Source organism: Canis lupus, chromosome 8, assembly GCF_011100685.1.
Source record: "Canis lupus familiaris isolate Mischka breed German Shepherd chromosome 8, alternate assembly UU_Cfam_GSD_1.0, whole genome shotgun sequence".
Classification (NCBI taxonomy): Eukaryota; Metazoa; Chordata; class Mammalia; order Carnivora; family Canidae; genus Canis; species Canis lupus.
The window spans coordinates 36,562,080-36,576,748 of NC_049229.1; the positions used below are offsets into that span (position 1 = coordinate 36,562,080).

The 14,669-nt window shown below is 41.2% G+C and overlaps 1 protein-coding gene across 1 annotated transcript in view; it reads left to right on the forward strand.

The window, feature by feature from the left end:
- The window catches only part of PRKCH (protein kinase C eta), a 233,539-nt gene that overhangs the window by 60,231 nt on the left and 158,639 nt on the right, over positions 1-14,669 (forward strand). The window contains exon 2 of the mRNA XM_038544885.1: positions 7,553-7,616. Coding sequence (XP_038400813.1) covers positions 7,553-7,616 — 64 coding nt within the window. The remainder of the gene's footprint in view (positions 1-7,552; positions 7,617-14,669) is intronic.

Genomic DNA, 14,669 nt, shown 5'->3' on the forward strand with positions numbered 1-14,669 from the left:
AGACAGGCCTGACTAGAAGAGCAGGTTTAAAGAATGGAAGCTTGAAAAAGAGGTTTGGATAAATTAGTGGGGAGGCAGTGAAAAGAGAACCTTGGTGGCCCAGAAAACTAAGTGGAGCAGCTTGAGTTATTCTGAAGGCACTGGGGAGCCAGTACAGGCTTTGCTGGAGAAAGTTGATGAGAGTGGCACTTTGGAAAGGGTTATCTGGGCAGTGAGGTGTAGACTCTTTTTTGTTTGTTTTTATACCTTAAAAGTGTTTAATTTTGATGCATTTCAGTTTATCAGTTTTTTAAATCACTTGTATATATCCTGTACTTAATGTCATATCTTGTACTTGGATGTCATACCTAAGAAACCATTGCCTAACCCAAGGTCAGGAAAGTTTAATTCTATGCTTTCTTGTAAGATTTTTATAGTTTTAGTTCTTGCATTGGGTCTATGATCCACTTTGAGTCCATGTTTACATATGATAAAAGGTGGGTGCCACCTTCATTCCTTGACATGTGGATATCTAGTTGTCCTAGCACTATGAGTCAAAAAGAATATTCTTTGTCCATTTAATTGTCTGGATACTTTCATTTTAGAAATCCCTCCCCACCTCCCCTGTCCTATTTTCCTTACCGCCATCTCCAGGCAACCACTGGTGATTTTTCTGTCACTATAGATTAGTTTGCCTTTTCTAGACAGAATGTGCTGTTTTGGGTTTCTTTAGTACAGTATTCTTTCATGTTGTTGCATGCATGCATTAACAGTTCTTTTTATTGTTGAGTACTATGCTAGTGTGTGGCTATACTACGTTTTAAAAAAAGCTGTGAGCATTTGTGTGCATATCTTTGTATGGCCATATGCTGTCTTTATTCTTGGGTAATTACCAGGAGGGGAATGGCTAGATCAAATGGGAGATGTACACATAACTTTTTTTAAAAAGATTTTATTTATTTATTCATGAGAGATGGGGCGGGGAGGGGGGCACACAGAGGGAGAAGCAGGCTCCATGCAGGGAGCCCGACATGGGACTCGATCCCGGGTCTCCGGGGGCACACCCTGGGCAGAAGGCGGCACTAAACCACTGAGCCACCCTGGCTGCCCCCGTATACGTAACTTTTTAAGAAAATGTCCAACTGTCTTCAGAGTAATGATACCATTTTACAGTCCCATCAACAGTGTGTAATAATTCCAGTTGTTCCGTACTTGTACAAACAGTATGGTCGGACTTTTCAAAGTTAGCCATCCTAATAGGTATATGTTATTATTGCCTTATGGTTTTAATTTGCACTTCTCCAATGAGTAATGATGATGAGCTTGGTTTTTTTGTACCTATTTGCCATCTGTATATCTTCTTTGGTGAGACGTGAAGTAATGAAGCCTATTTTTGAAAAGTTGGATTGTTTTATTATTGAGTTTTGCAAGCTCTTTATCCTGGATGCAGATATTTGATATATGATTTACAACTATTTTCTCCTAATCTATGACTCATCTTTCATACTCCTGACTGTATCTCAAGAGCAGAAACTTTAATTTTGATGAAGTCCAATTTATCATTGTTTCTCTTTTATGGATTGTGTTTTTGGTGTCATATCTAGAAAAATTTATCTAACTCAGGGTCCCCCCAATTTTACCTTATGTATTTTTCTTGAAATATAAAATTTTTAAGTCTTTCGTTTAGGTCTGTGATCCATTTTGAGTTATAATTGTGTAAGTCACAATGTAGGAGTTGGAAGTTCTCCATTTTGCATATGGACAGCCAGTGGTTACAGCGCCATTTGTTGACTCTTGAGTTTTTCTCGTTTATCTGTGCATTAGAATGTCATTTTTAAAAAGTTCATTGCTTACTGATTTTTGATCAGGGCCACAGGAGTTGTCCTCCTGACCCACAGAAGTGGTCTTTAGGAGAGAAGGGTTGGTACAGTCATTCCTCCTTGAATGTCTATTTACAGAAAGAATGCTAAATGTGTCCATTTCTATGTGAAGCCACTTGAGCACTCTGGCCTCAGCCCTGTTCTGTTGGACATTCTCTTAGATGATGATGTAGCTACTGTAGGCCCTGTAGTCCATTAAGCTGAGAAGGAAAGTGATTTGAACCAGGTGGATTTGGGATCCAGCAAACCTTGAGTCCTAGAACAAGCTGAAGTTCTAGGGAAAAAATATGAAGCTCCTAGGATTTGGGGCCTAGTCACTACATGGGATGTGGGAAGCAGAGCCTTATGGCACATAGGAGAGATGCAGAGGTTTTAGTGGATAGCAGATTCAACATGGGTCACTAGGGCTTCTCATAGTGCTCGTGCAGTCTATAGCTGCATTAGTTATGGGCAGTGTCACTATCAAGATCAAGATTGGTCATAATCTTGCTCTTCCCTATGAGGGTCAAGTTAAACCTGCAGGCTGATGTTCTTTATTTAAGGGCACATGAGGAAAATAGGGCACCTCCAGAGGAAACTGGTCAGAATGTCAGATGAGAAAACCATGCCTTATATGAAACTAATGAAGGAATTTGGGATATCCATATTTATTAACTTATTTACTGACTAGTTCCATGAATGTTCCAGACCTCTTATGTTCAAGGTAAGATCTAAGGGACAGGGCATAACAATTGCAACATGACGTGGAGTCCAACGATGGTCTCTATAATGGTGCAGAGTTGTCCAACTGCTTCAAGTGGCCTAGGAATATCTTATAAAAATGAGTTTTGAGTTGAGTCTTGATTGACAAATAGGGGTTTGACAGTTAAAGAGAGGAAAGAGTTTTCTGGCCAGAAAGATTGCATGCCCTCAGTCACTAGGCAGTAAATGTCAGGCAGATAACATGTATTTTTCACAATTTTGACTATATTCCCCAGTATGCTGTCTGACTGTAACACGTTTTGTTGATCTCTCAGATTAAATGACAAAACATACCTCCCTAGTCTACAAGTAATTAGAAGAGCCTGGGGTACAGGTTGTAAATGTGTTTAGCATGACGCAGCATGCAGGGCTATGTGCCAGGCTAAAGAGTTTGGACCTTATCATGGAAGGGAGAGGAAACATTGAAAGATTTTAAATTAGGAAGTCACATGGTCAGATTTTCATTTTTGAAACTGGTCATTGGCAGTGGTTGGAGGAGGGTGAGTCTGGAGACAGGAAACAACTAGAAGGCCATTGCAGATGGCCAGGCGAGGCATGGTGGTAGGAATAGGGAGGAAGAGGCAGGTTTAGGAGAGGCACAGAAAGTGGGTTTGGTAGAATTATATGTATGTCACCAGGAGCCTGTGCTGCTGGGTCAGTGGTGATGTCAAGACTGTGGGGGTGTCAATTAGGGGGCATAGAATAAGAATTTGGATCCTCGGCATGTTGATGTGTTGAATTAAAGAAATTTGTCTCAGTGGGACAAGGGAGAAGATACTTTTAGAAAAGGTCCATATATAGGTTTAAGAGTGAAGTCTATGCTAGAGACTTAGGAAATGAATTTGACACTGCTCCCTGTCCTTAGCCTATACCCATTTGGAGATTCCAATATGTTTGTTTCTTCTACTCCTCCCCCAAAGAATCTCAAGTTGGTGCTGAAATCATGAGGTTGAATCTTCCAATGGAAGAAAAAGAGGACTTAGCACGATTTAAAGGCAATGGGCGGGGGTGGGTAGGTGGGGGGGGGGTTGGGAAGAGAGAGAGAGAGATGCTGGAAAGGAGCCTGAGAGAGAAAGAGAAAAGTGAAAGGAAGACCAGGGAAGAGGGTCTTCCTCTGGAAGCAAAGAAGTTTGTGAAGAAGGAAATTTGTGAAGAAGGAAGCTGTCAAGGGGATCAGAGCTGCAGAGATCAAAGGAGATGAAAACAGACATATCCTTGGATTTGACAGTGGTACATGCCAAGGGTTGCAGGAGCGGTGTCAATGCCAGAGGGAGGCAGAGGGTTAGATTGTAGGTGGTAGTATGGATGTTAGAAGGTATAGAGGAGAGGTGATAACTGTTTTTAAATATTTGACTTATTCTCTTTGGCTGCCAATTTGAATAAGTCTTTCGGTGCAGATGATAGAATACCGTACTCAAACTGGGAATTTACAGGCTCAAATGACTGAAAAGTCCAGAAGAATCAAGCCAAGCTTGATCTATGGGTTTAAGTGATAAAAAGATCTGGTCTCTTTCTGTCTCTCAGCTTTTTCTTCTTAGCTGACTTCCTTCTCCAGCCCAGTGTGGTGGCAGAAAGGGTGCTGGACACTTTCAAGTTTATGTCCTTTTAGATTAAAGTTCAGCAGAAGTGAGATCTTTTCTGTTTCTAGTAGATCCAGGACTCCTAATGGGACCTACTTGAGTTTTGTGCCCAAACTGTGCCCCAGTTACTGTGGGTAGAGAGTAATGATTACTCATTACTCTGATATATCAGCTCCAGGCCAGTCATCTTGGCTGGAGAAATTCAGTGCCTTGATTGGCAAGGCCCAGGTCACTTGTCCAGGCTGGAGCTAGGAGCATAATCCCAGCCAAATTATTTGGACTACCTGTTAGGGAGGGGTAGTTCTCGAATAAAAGCTGAAGTGCAGTTCCTGGAGGCTGGAATGGATGTTCTAGCTGGAGAGAAAATAACCACTGGACTTATAGGGGAAAGACTAGGATCAGTGCATAGAAACTATTGGTTGCTGCACTTCTGCTTTGTGAGAAAGATCCTTCTGTGGATCTGTAGGATGAAAGAGGCCAGATGTGGAGGTAGCAAGTTGGCTGTCACTGGGGGTGTCCAAGCAGTCACTATGACTAGACACCAAGAGCCTATCAGCACTGTGTAAATGGAAGGGGTGATCTGGAAGACCATATTTTCCAAACTGTTTGTCTGTAACAGGGATATATTTTTATGCTAAAACCCATATACCCTTAAAATGCATGTGAAATTATAAGCAGAAGTTTCATGACATAGCACTTTTCCTTACTATGTGACACGTGCATCTTTACTGTTCCAGAATCTTGGTTGTGTGCAAACCACCCCATTGTTTTCATGTCAAATCCATAGTTTGTAAACCCCTATTCTAAGGTCAGGGGTTTAGGTGGAGTGGGCTTGAATCTGGTGTTTGAGTCTGGCTTTCCCATGGTGATGGTGGCAGTGGTCAAAAATGAAGAAGCAAACCTATTCTACTTGTGAGAACTCCCAATTCTGTGTGGTGGACTCTTTAGCCATCAGAGCAGCTCCAGACCCCTGGGAGTGGAGGAGTGGCCTTCTCTGTGGACCCTTGGGTCAGTGTTGGAGAGAGTTTACACACTGGCCAGGGGCCGGGGGATCTTGGAGGTGGCCCCCCAGCAATCTGTCTGGAGGCTGACAGCGGCTCCTGTGCCAGCAGCAGTTTATGTTGTGAGGTTGAATGTGTGTGCATGTGTGTGCTCTTTGCCAGGCCTTTATATTGAAGATGAAGGAGTGGCTTTTAAAAATAACACATTTTTGACTTGAAACAAGTCAAGGCAGAGAGTGGAGACAATTAGAGACTGACATCCTGTTTAGTCATCTCTCCAGAGAGCTCTATTTTCAGAACTGTTCCATAAAGGTTCACAAGTGGTATTAAGACAGTTTTGGGGATATTGTTCACTTAGCAGTAGTCATGATATAAGTAGCCGATTTGAACGTTGGTGTGATCTACAGTGTGGTAACACCTTGATAGTAGATTTTGTGCAGAGGAATGGGAGTTTATAAGACTAGGCTGTTATACAGGTAAAGCTTTCTGAGTCAGAACAAAGCAGGCATCTTTTATTTTGAAAAAGTATATAATCAGGGTGTGGCCTTAAAGAATATGTGGTGGTAAGCTAGGGAAAGGTCAATGCATTTTTTTCCCACTCTTTGTCACCTATGGGTACAGTAAAAACAGGAAATAGTACTATCAAGGTTCTTTGAGCTCATTTGATGGAAACCATGCCAAAAATGCTGAATAGCGACGTCACAGACTTTTGGATGAGAATGGTGAAGCTTGGGGTGGTTAAGGACCTTGCCCAGACTCCAGAACCAGCTGTGGCAGTCAGGCTGGAGGCCATGTCTTCATCTAGTTTGGGCACTGCGCCATGTAATTTGCAGCTTATTTAAATGTAATATTCTACCAAAAATGATCAGCCGTATCTGTACTTGGCTTCTGTGGACCTCTCTCTCTTTGATGAAAAGTCAAAGGCAGGAATAGAGTCATGAGCTGTGTCAGACAAGATTTTGACAATTGTAAATTCATGTATTTGGGTCCAAAAGAACCTCACAATTTAGAGATATTCTTGGATAGTTCAAGGTTAGCACTCAGCCTGAAGAGGGCAGAGCCCGTCCACCTGGGCTGGTGTGATCAGAGCAGGTCTAGAGGGTGCTGCCTTGAATCCAGAGGCATGCTGCAAGAGGACAAGACCTAGCCTGGAGACTGCAAACTGCCTGGTTTGCAGAGTGGATGTCTTGATATCTCAGCGCATAGATAAGAGCTTTAAGGGATGTTGATACTCCATGAGCAGGCAAGATTAATGAATGCAAAGTACCTGAATTGCCTTCCCTGGTGCTTGCTGAAGATGGACTACACTCAGGTGAAAATGGTAGAGATGGAGATGGTACTCTTCCCTCTTTTTGCTTCCTACAAGAAAAAGTTGCAGTTAACCATGCCTCATTTGTTTATCGCTTTGTATGTTGCCATTATTTCTCTATTTCATACATCTGCCACGTGTTTGTTTTTTTTTTTTTAAGATATATTTGAGAAAGAGAGAGAGTGAAAGGTTGGAGGGGCAGAGAGAAAGAGAAAGAGAGAGAATCTCACACGGACACCCCACTGAGATTTATGCCCAACGTGGGGCTCGATCCCATGACCTGAGTGGAAATCAAGAGTCGGACATTTAACTGTCTGAGCCACCAAGGCACCCCTTACCTGCCATTTGGTTTAATAAAATGTTGCTCTGACATGAGATAGGGATAGCTCAGAAACAATGACAGTTTACAAGTGCTTCTCCATAATATCACAAAGAGCCAAAATAGAAGAGAATAAAACTGAAGACAAGGGAAACATTGAAAGAACTGTTCCCCTTAGATTTGCTTTTCCACTTTTAAAGTTCCTGTACTTGCACTTATTTCTTGTCCCTTCTCCATTGAATGAAAGACTTAGGGGATCCCTGGGTGGTGCAGCAGTTTAGCGCCTGCCTTTGGCCCAGGGCGCGATCCTGGAGACCCGGGATCGAATCCCACGTCGGGCTCCTGGTGCATGGAGCTTGCTTCTCCCTCTGCCCGTGTCTCTGCCTCTCTCTCTCTCTCTGTGTGTGACTATCATAAAAAAAAAAAAAAAAAAAAAAGACTTAGGTCTGGTTGATGGCTGTGATTTGCACATGTAGGCCTCCTTGTGAAGAATTATTTGAGGGGGATCCCTGGGTTGCTCAGTGGTTTAGTGCCTGCCTTCAGCCCAGGGCATGATGCTGGAGTCCCGGGATCGAGTCCCACATTAGGCTCCTGCATGGAGTCTGCCTGTGTCTCTGCCTCTCTCTCTGTGGGTCTATCATGAATAAATAAATAAAATCTTAAAAAAAAAAAAAGAATTATTTGAGGCCCACAAAAAGTACTTTGAAATTAGAATATAACACCCAATTCTTTTCTCTTTCTAGGTGGATCTGGAGCCAGAAGGGAAGGTATTTGTGGTAATAACCCTAACAGGGAGCTTCACTGAAGGTAAGGATTAGTTTTGGGTGGTTTCTGGTATAAATATAATCTTAGTCCCCACTCAGTAGGAATTTTTAACATGGAAGTTATAAAAAGAGCATTTTGTAAAAGATGCTTTAAAAAATTGTTTTCTGGGCAGCCCTGTGGCTCAGAGGTTTAGCGCCACCTTTAGCCCAGGGTGTGATCCTATAGTCCCAGGATCGAGTCCCACATTGGGCTCCCTGCAAGGGGCCTGCTTCTGCTCCCTCTACCTGTGTCTCTGCCTCTCTCTCTGTGTGTGTCTCTCATGAATAAATAAATAAAATCTTTTTAAAAAAATTGTTTTCTGTTGGGTTGGCTGGTATTTTGTTTCTAATGATCTGTTGGTTTGGATTGCCAGATTAAATATATTGGCTAAATCTGGCAATCTCAGGATTTGTTTAACACACTCAGAGTTTAACATTTTCTTCATCATCATCTTAGCTGAATTGGTTCTTGCCTCTTTTCATTCATGTCTATCAAATTGTACTGTAGATTTTTGGTTTTGGGCCAACTTTTCAGTTTGCCCTGAAAGTGTTAAAATTTTAAGGATTATGTTCTCTTTCTTATCTCATTCTGTCCTTTAAGGGATTCTATTCCTCTTCTCCTGGTACCACCCCCACCGCCCACTCTCTAATTTTTTTTTTTTAAAGAATTGAGGTAATATATATGCAGTGAAACGAACAGATCAGAAGTGACGAATTTGAATTTTGGCAAATGCATGCAACCACGTCACCAGCACCCTGATCCAAGATAAAAAAGATTTCCACCACTCTGAAAGTTCCCTGTGTCCTTTCCCAGTCTCCTGCTGCCAGAGGCAATAAATGGGATGGTTTTTTTTTTTTTCACCATAGATTAGTTTTGTCTATCCTTGAAGCTCATATAAATGGAACTATGTAGTACATTCTCTCTCATGTCTGATTTCTTGTGCACAGCATAATTTCTGTGACAACCACTCGTGTCATTGTGTGCATTAGCATCCTATTCCTTTTTCTTGCCAAGTGTTCCATTACATACCCATTCTCTTCTTGATGGACATTTGGAGTTATTATGCTGTATATGCATTCTCGTACATACATTTTTCTTGATGTGCACTTTCATTTCTCTTGGGTAGGTATGTAGCCCCTGGAATTGGTGGGTAATAAAGGACATATATGTTCAACTTTATAAGAAACTCTCACATGTTTTTCTAAAGTGATTGTATTTTTATACTCCCACCAGTGATGAGCATCCCAATAATTCCATATCCTCATCAACACTTGGTATGGTCATTCTCTTTAACTTTAGACCTTCTAGTGGGTATACAATGATATTTTGTGATTTTAATTTGCATTTCCCTGGTGTTGGATACTTTTTCATGTGCTTATTGGTCATTTTTTCCCCCCAGTGCCAGTTCAGGTCTTTTGTTTTCTGAAATTCGATTTGTCTTTTTATTACTGATTTATGATTGTTTATGTTTTCTAAATAAGCATCCTTCGTGAGAAATTTATAATGTGAATATGTTTTCCCAGTATGTGGCTTGCCTTCTCACTTTCTTAATGGTTCTTTGAGCAGAAGTTTTAAATTTCTCTGAAGTCCAATTTATCAATCTCTTCTTTCCCTAGTTTATACATTTTGTAATCCTCTTTAAGAAATCTGTCATAGGGTCACAATGATATTGTCCTGTTTTCTTTCAGAAGATTACAGGCTTTTATGTTTAGGTCCATGTTATGTTATATTTAGGTCTTTCTTTGTTCCTTTTTAAATTAGTATTTGTGTGTGAAGGGGTTGAGATTTCTTTTCCTTATACTACAATCCTGTTGTTCTATTCCCTACCATTTGTTGAAGGCTTTCTTTTTTCTTGGAACCTCTGTCACCAATAATTTGACCCTACTGTGGATCTATTATCTATTTGTCTGTCTTTATGCCAATATGACATCATCTTCATTGCTGTTGCTTTATGGTAAGTCTGAAGGCTAAATAGTGTGAATCCTCCAAATGAGTTTGTTTGTTTGAAGGGTATTTTAGCTATTCTCAGTATTTTAAATTTTGATGTCAGTTTTAGAGTCAGATTATCAATTTCCACATGAAAGCCTACTGAAAGTTGAATTAAAGTTGTATTGAATCTATCCATCAATTTGAGGAGGGCTGACATCTTAACAATTGTGAAATCCATAAACTTGGTATATTTCTCCATTTACTGATGGTCTCTAATGTCTCATCCATATAAATATTAGCAATTGGATGTAATTTTTAACATAGAGATCTTGCACACATTTTAAAAAATGTATTCCTAAGTATTTTAAACTCTTGACGCTGTTATAAATGGCACTTTAAAATTTTTATTTTGGAATTGGTAACGGCACATAGAAATGAATTTTTTGTTTCTTGGGTGTGCATTCTATGGCCTTAAAGAATTTCATTTATTGGGACGCTTGGGTGGCTCTGTGCCTTCAGCTTGGGGTGTGGTCCCAGGGTCCTAGCATCAAGTCCTGCATTGGGCTCCCCTGGAGGAGCCTGCTTCTCTCTCTGCCTGTCTCTGGCTCTCTTTGTGTCTCTCGTGAATAGGTAGATGAAATCTTTTTTAAAAATTTTCATATAGGGCAGCCCTAGTGGCCCAGCGGTTTAGCGCTGCCTTCAGCCCGGGCGGTGATCCTAGAGACCCGGGATTGAGTCCCACGTCAGGCTCCCTGCATGGAGCCTGCTTCCCTCTGCCTGTGTCTCTGCCTCTCTCCTTCTCTCTCTCTCTCTCTCTCTCTGCACCTCTCATGAATAAATAAAATAAAATATTTAAATAAAAAAATTTTTTTTCATTTATTCTAGTAGGTCTTCTTTCTTTCTTTCTTTCTTTCTTTCTTTCTTTCTTTCTTTCTTTCTTTCTTTCTTTCTTTCTTTCTTTCATAGATATTTTAGGATTTTCTCTGTAAATAATCATGTTATCTATGAATAAAGCAGTTTTCTTTTTCTTTGCTAATATTTATGACTTTTATTTCCTTTTCATGCCTTATTGTGCCCGGACGCCTTGAGGACAGACGACCTTGTCTCATAACTAGTTTTAGAAGGAAGGAATTTAGTCTTTCCCTAATAAGTATGATGTTAGCTGCATGCGCTTTGTATATACTTTTCACCACAGTCAAGGAAGTTCTTTCAAGTCCTAGTTTTCTGATAGGTTTGGTTTTTCTCTTTTCTTTTTTAATCAAGAATGACTGTTAAATTTTGGCAAGGGCTTTTTCTTTATCATTGACATGAGCATATGGTTTTTCTCCTTTGTTCTTCTTTATTTTCCAGCAGTCAGCTAAATTACTGGCTATCACTTAAAATTGTGAAGGCTTTTCAGAGTGAGATTTCTCTTTTCACTTTTACCCCTTAGTTCTTGGACAAATTCCATAGTCCTGAAACATAAGTGTTCACTGGTAAGGCGTAACCAAGCTGGGGTTTCAGTGGAAAGCCCAAGGTATTTTAAGTTCTTTTAACTTAGTGGGACTTGGGCTTCAAATTGTCTCTCCTACAATGGGAAACAGCAGACATCTCAACTCCTTTCTCTCAGCCTTCTAATTATTGCTCTAGTTATTGCGCTTGAACAGATTGAAGGAGTTTATAAATTTGGGGATTCTCCTCTCTGTGGCCTATCTTTTCCAGGATTTCTCTGCTCAATTTCCAGTCATCTGTTAGTCCTGAGATGTTGTCATTTCACTCTTCAAGCCAGTAAAACTGTAGTTTTCTGTTTGAATTCTTTTCACTCGACCTCATGCAGCCTGGGGAATAACCTTGGGATATGGCCTATAAATACGGATCTTAACCAGCGCAATTCCCTTCTTTCAAGTATCACATTCCCTCCAATTTCTGTCCTTTTTTGGTTGTTCTCCAGTGTTTTCAACTAATTGTTTTGAAATATATTTCTAAAGGCTTTAATTATTTGTGGTGGAAGGGTTAGTCTATAAAAAGCCATTCTACCATTAACAAAATCCTGTGAAGACTTTTAAACCTGTGGTTTAATGGTTTGTCCTTTTGGTGTTGGCATTTTGCAAATTGGTGACACTTTTGAAATTTGTTTTTTCTCTCCTCTCAGCTGACCGTTGTTCATGTGGGAGGTCTATTTTAATGTTAATGTTTAATTTTGCCATCTGTTGTCTCAGTTGTTGCATCTTACCTTTTTGTTCCAGTATTGAAATTAGCAGATATGTAGGGTACTTGGACATGAACAAGCTCTCCAGATTACAGTTTAATCAGCTCAATGACCTTTTTGTTTTGCTTGGTATCTTGTACATGGAGGCTTTGTGAGAAAAAGGAGTCTACTGACGCTCAGTCAAAATATAACGTAGGATTACAGAACACTGTTGTTAGAACATTCTCACAGTACACGGGACATGGGCAAAACCATGGTATAGACAAACCCAGCCATAAGCTAAGAGGCAGAGTGAGGAGTGGGTGAGATTCTCAGTGCTCTGCACTAATGTTACATGAGACCAATGGAGTAGGGCCATGGACAGAAGACCGGGTCCTGTTGTGCTGTAGTCATTATATGACTTTTCTTCTTTTTCTTCTTCTCCTCCTCCCCCTACTCCTCCTCTCCCCCTCCCCCTCCTCCTCCTCCCTCTCCCCCTCCTCCTCCCCCGTCTCCCCTTCCTCCTCCCCCTCCCCCCCCTCCTCCCCCTCCACCTCCTCCTCCTTCTCCTCTCCAGGACTAAATTATATTATGGTTCTATCTTCCTTAATTGAAATACTAGAACGCTGGTACCAGAATACTTGTGGATGTTCTTATATTCATTTATTAGTTTTAGTGATAAGGAAGGAATGCCAAATATTAGTAGGGGTGAGTTCTTACCAGGTCATTGCAATCGTTTATCTTTTAGAGGTGATGCTGGGTAAATGTGAGGCTAGCTGAGTTCATCTTTGGGAATCCCACCTCCCCTTTATGTTAGTCCTTCTTGCTCTCTGCTTTTAACTGTCTCTTACTCCTTTAAGATGTCTGGTGATCTCCTCTCTCTAGGAACAGTTGCTAATAGGGAAGATAGTGAATTCATGGGCTAATTCACACTGAAGTGATAGTGATCAATATCTTAGTGCTCTACCCCTCTTAGGTGTGTCTGTGTGTTTTAAAAGATGCTAAAACTGATGTTTTTTCCACGAGAAATAGATTTTGAACATTGACACTTCAGGAGCTGTAGCATCTATGTGTGGGATATATTTTAGAACCTCAGATCTCTTCTCTATAGGAGCATTGTCTTATCAATTTGGCTCTGAGGCTGGGCCTCAGCTTGAGCTTGCACATTGCTGTTGCTTTAGAGCACAGCTCCATTGTCAAATGCAGATGACGTGATAACTGCCTCTGTGTGTGTGTTACACACAGAGGATGATGGAATGGAGCCCCCACCACGCACCTGCTACAGCTGTGGCAGCAGCCGGGGCCTGGCATTGTGAGAATGTCCCTGGCTTGGCTTCACTCCTGGCAGCCACTTTAGATTATTCCCGGCCATAAAATGACAGGTTGGTGATAGAACATTTGGAGCTCTAGTTCTTATCTTGGATGCTGAAGGGCTTTGCATAAGAAAGCACTATAAAGTCAGGCCTGCCCAGTGTTCCCAGGCTGCTAGAGGAGCATTGGCTTAGGATCCCAATGGGTTGGCCAAAGCTTGAGAAATGTTGGTTGAGTCTCAAAGTGCATCTTAGGCTGTGATTTTGAAGATCAGATGTTAAAATGTGTAGTGCTTTGGAAATTGTAGAGTGCTTGTGAAAAAAAGTGTGCTAGTGGGATTCCCATTTCCATGTTTCTATTGTCACGGTAGCAAGATTCCTGTCATTCTCCCCACCCTTGCCTGGGACCCTGTGAATACTCAGCAGTTTTGTTTTATTTTGACGGATTTATTTTTTTATACTAGAAGCTTCAAGAATTTAGTGAACAATGACAACTATGCCGTGGGTTTATCTCCATGCCTATTTTCTTTCATAGGCTCCTATAGGAGTTTTGCCACTAGATCAGATTCTATAATTCCAAAGTTTTCCTTAAAAAAGAAATTGTTTAAATGTGGCAGTGATCTGTGATATACAGGGCTGGTATTAGGAGCTACTGACTACTTCTCATTTCTTCCTCTCTCATTTTCTTATCTTTCATTAGTTATGCTGAAATAGCAGCTAAGGCAAACAGTTTTTATTAAATGTAAGACATGACTGAGGAATGACATGGCCCATATCTGCCAGGAACAGACTTGCTATTCACCATAGATGCTAGGGAGATAAAAATGGACAAGACTTAAGACACTCTCTCGAGGGAGCTCATCGAGGGGGAGCAGATGCACCCCATGTGTACAGGGCAGGGGCCTATGTCCTGCCATGGGAACGAGCCCAAGGCATGATGTTGGCACCTGGGAGTATGTAATCAGATCAGCCAGAAGGTTTTAGAAAAAGCTTCGCAGGGGAGATGATATTTAGAGCAAGTTCAAGTGATAAGTAGAAATGCACCAGGAGGGGAGGATAGTTTAAGAGGGCAAGACAGTTTGTATAGAAGCACTGAGATGAGAGAGCAGTGACAGTTTCCAGAAACTGAAAGTAGTGGGTTGTTTTCAGAGGTTGGGGAACATGGGGGAGATGTGGGAGGGTCTTCTGTGAAGGTTTGCCTTAGTTTTGGCTGCTGTACCAGTGTAACTGTGAACAGTGCCACCTTTCACTCTGAAAGAGTCCCAGGCTAGAAGATAAATTACGTGGTCACAGTCCTTTTAAGTTAGTGGAGGTGATGGGGTTGCCAATGAAGGGTTCTAAGCAGAGAGAAGTAAGATCTGATTTGGTAGTAATAGGTTCAAGGGCCTGGGAGCAAGGGCATGTTTGAGCATAAAAGGAAACAAGAGTGTGGAAAGCGATTAAGACACTATTAAAGTCATGTAAGAGAGAGATTAGCAGAGCCTGGGTTCAGTTGGCATCTGTGGGGATGGATAGAGAAGGGGACAGCTATATGACATGTATACATAGGATAACCAACTGGAATTGGCAACTCACTGCATGTTACCGGTGAGTAAGGATGATGTTGTGGAGTCATTCACCGGGGTAGAAATATACAGATGGACAGTGCTG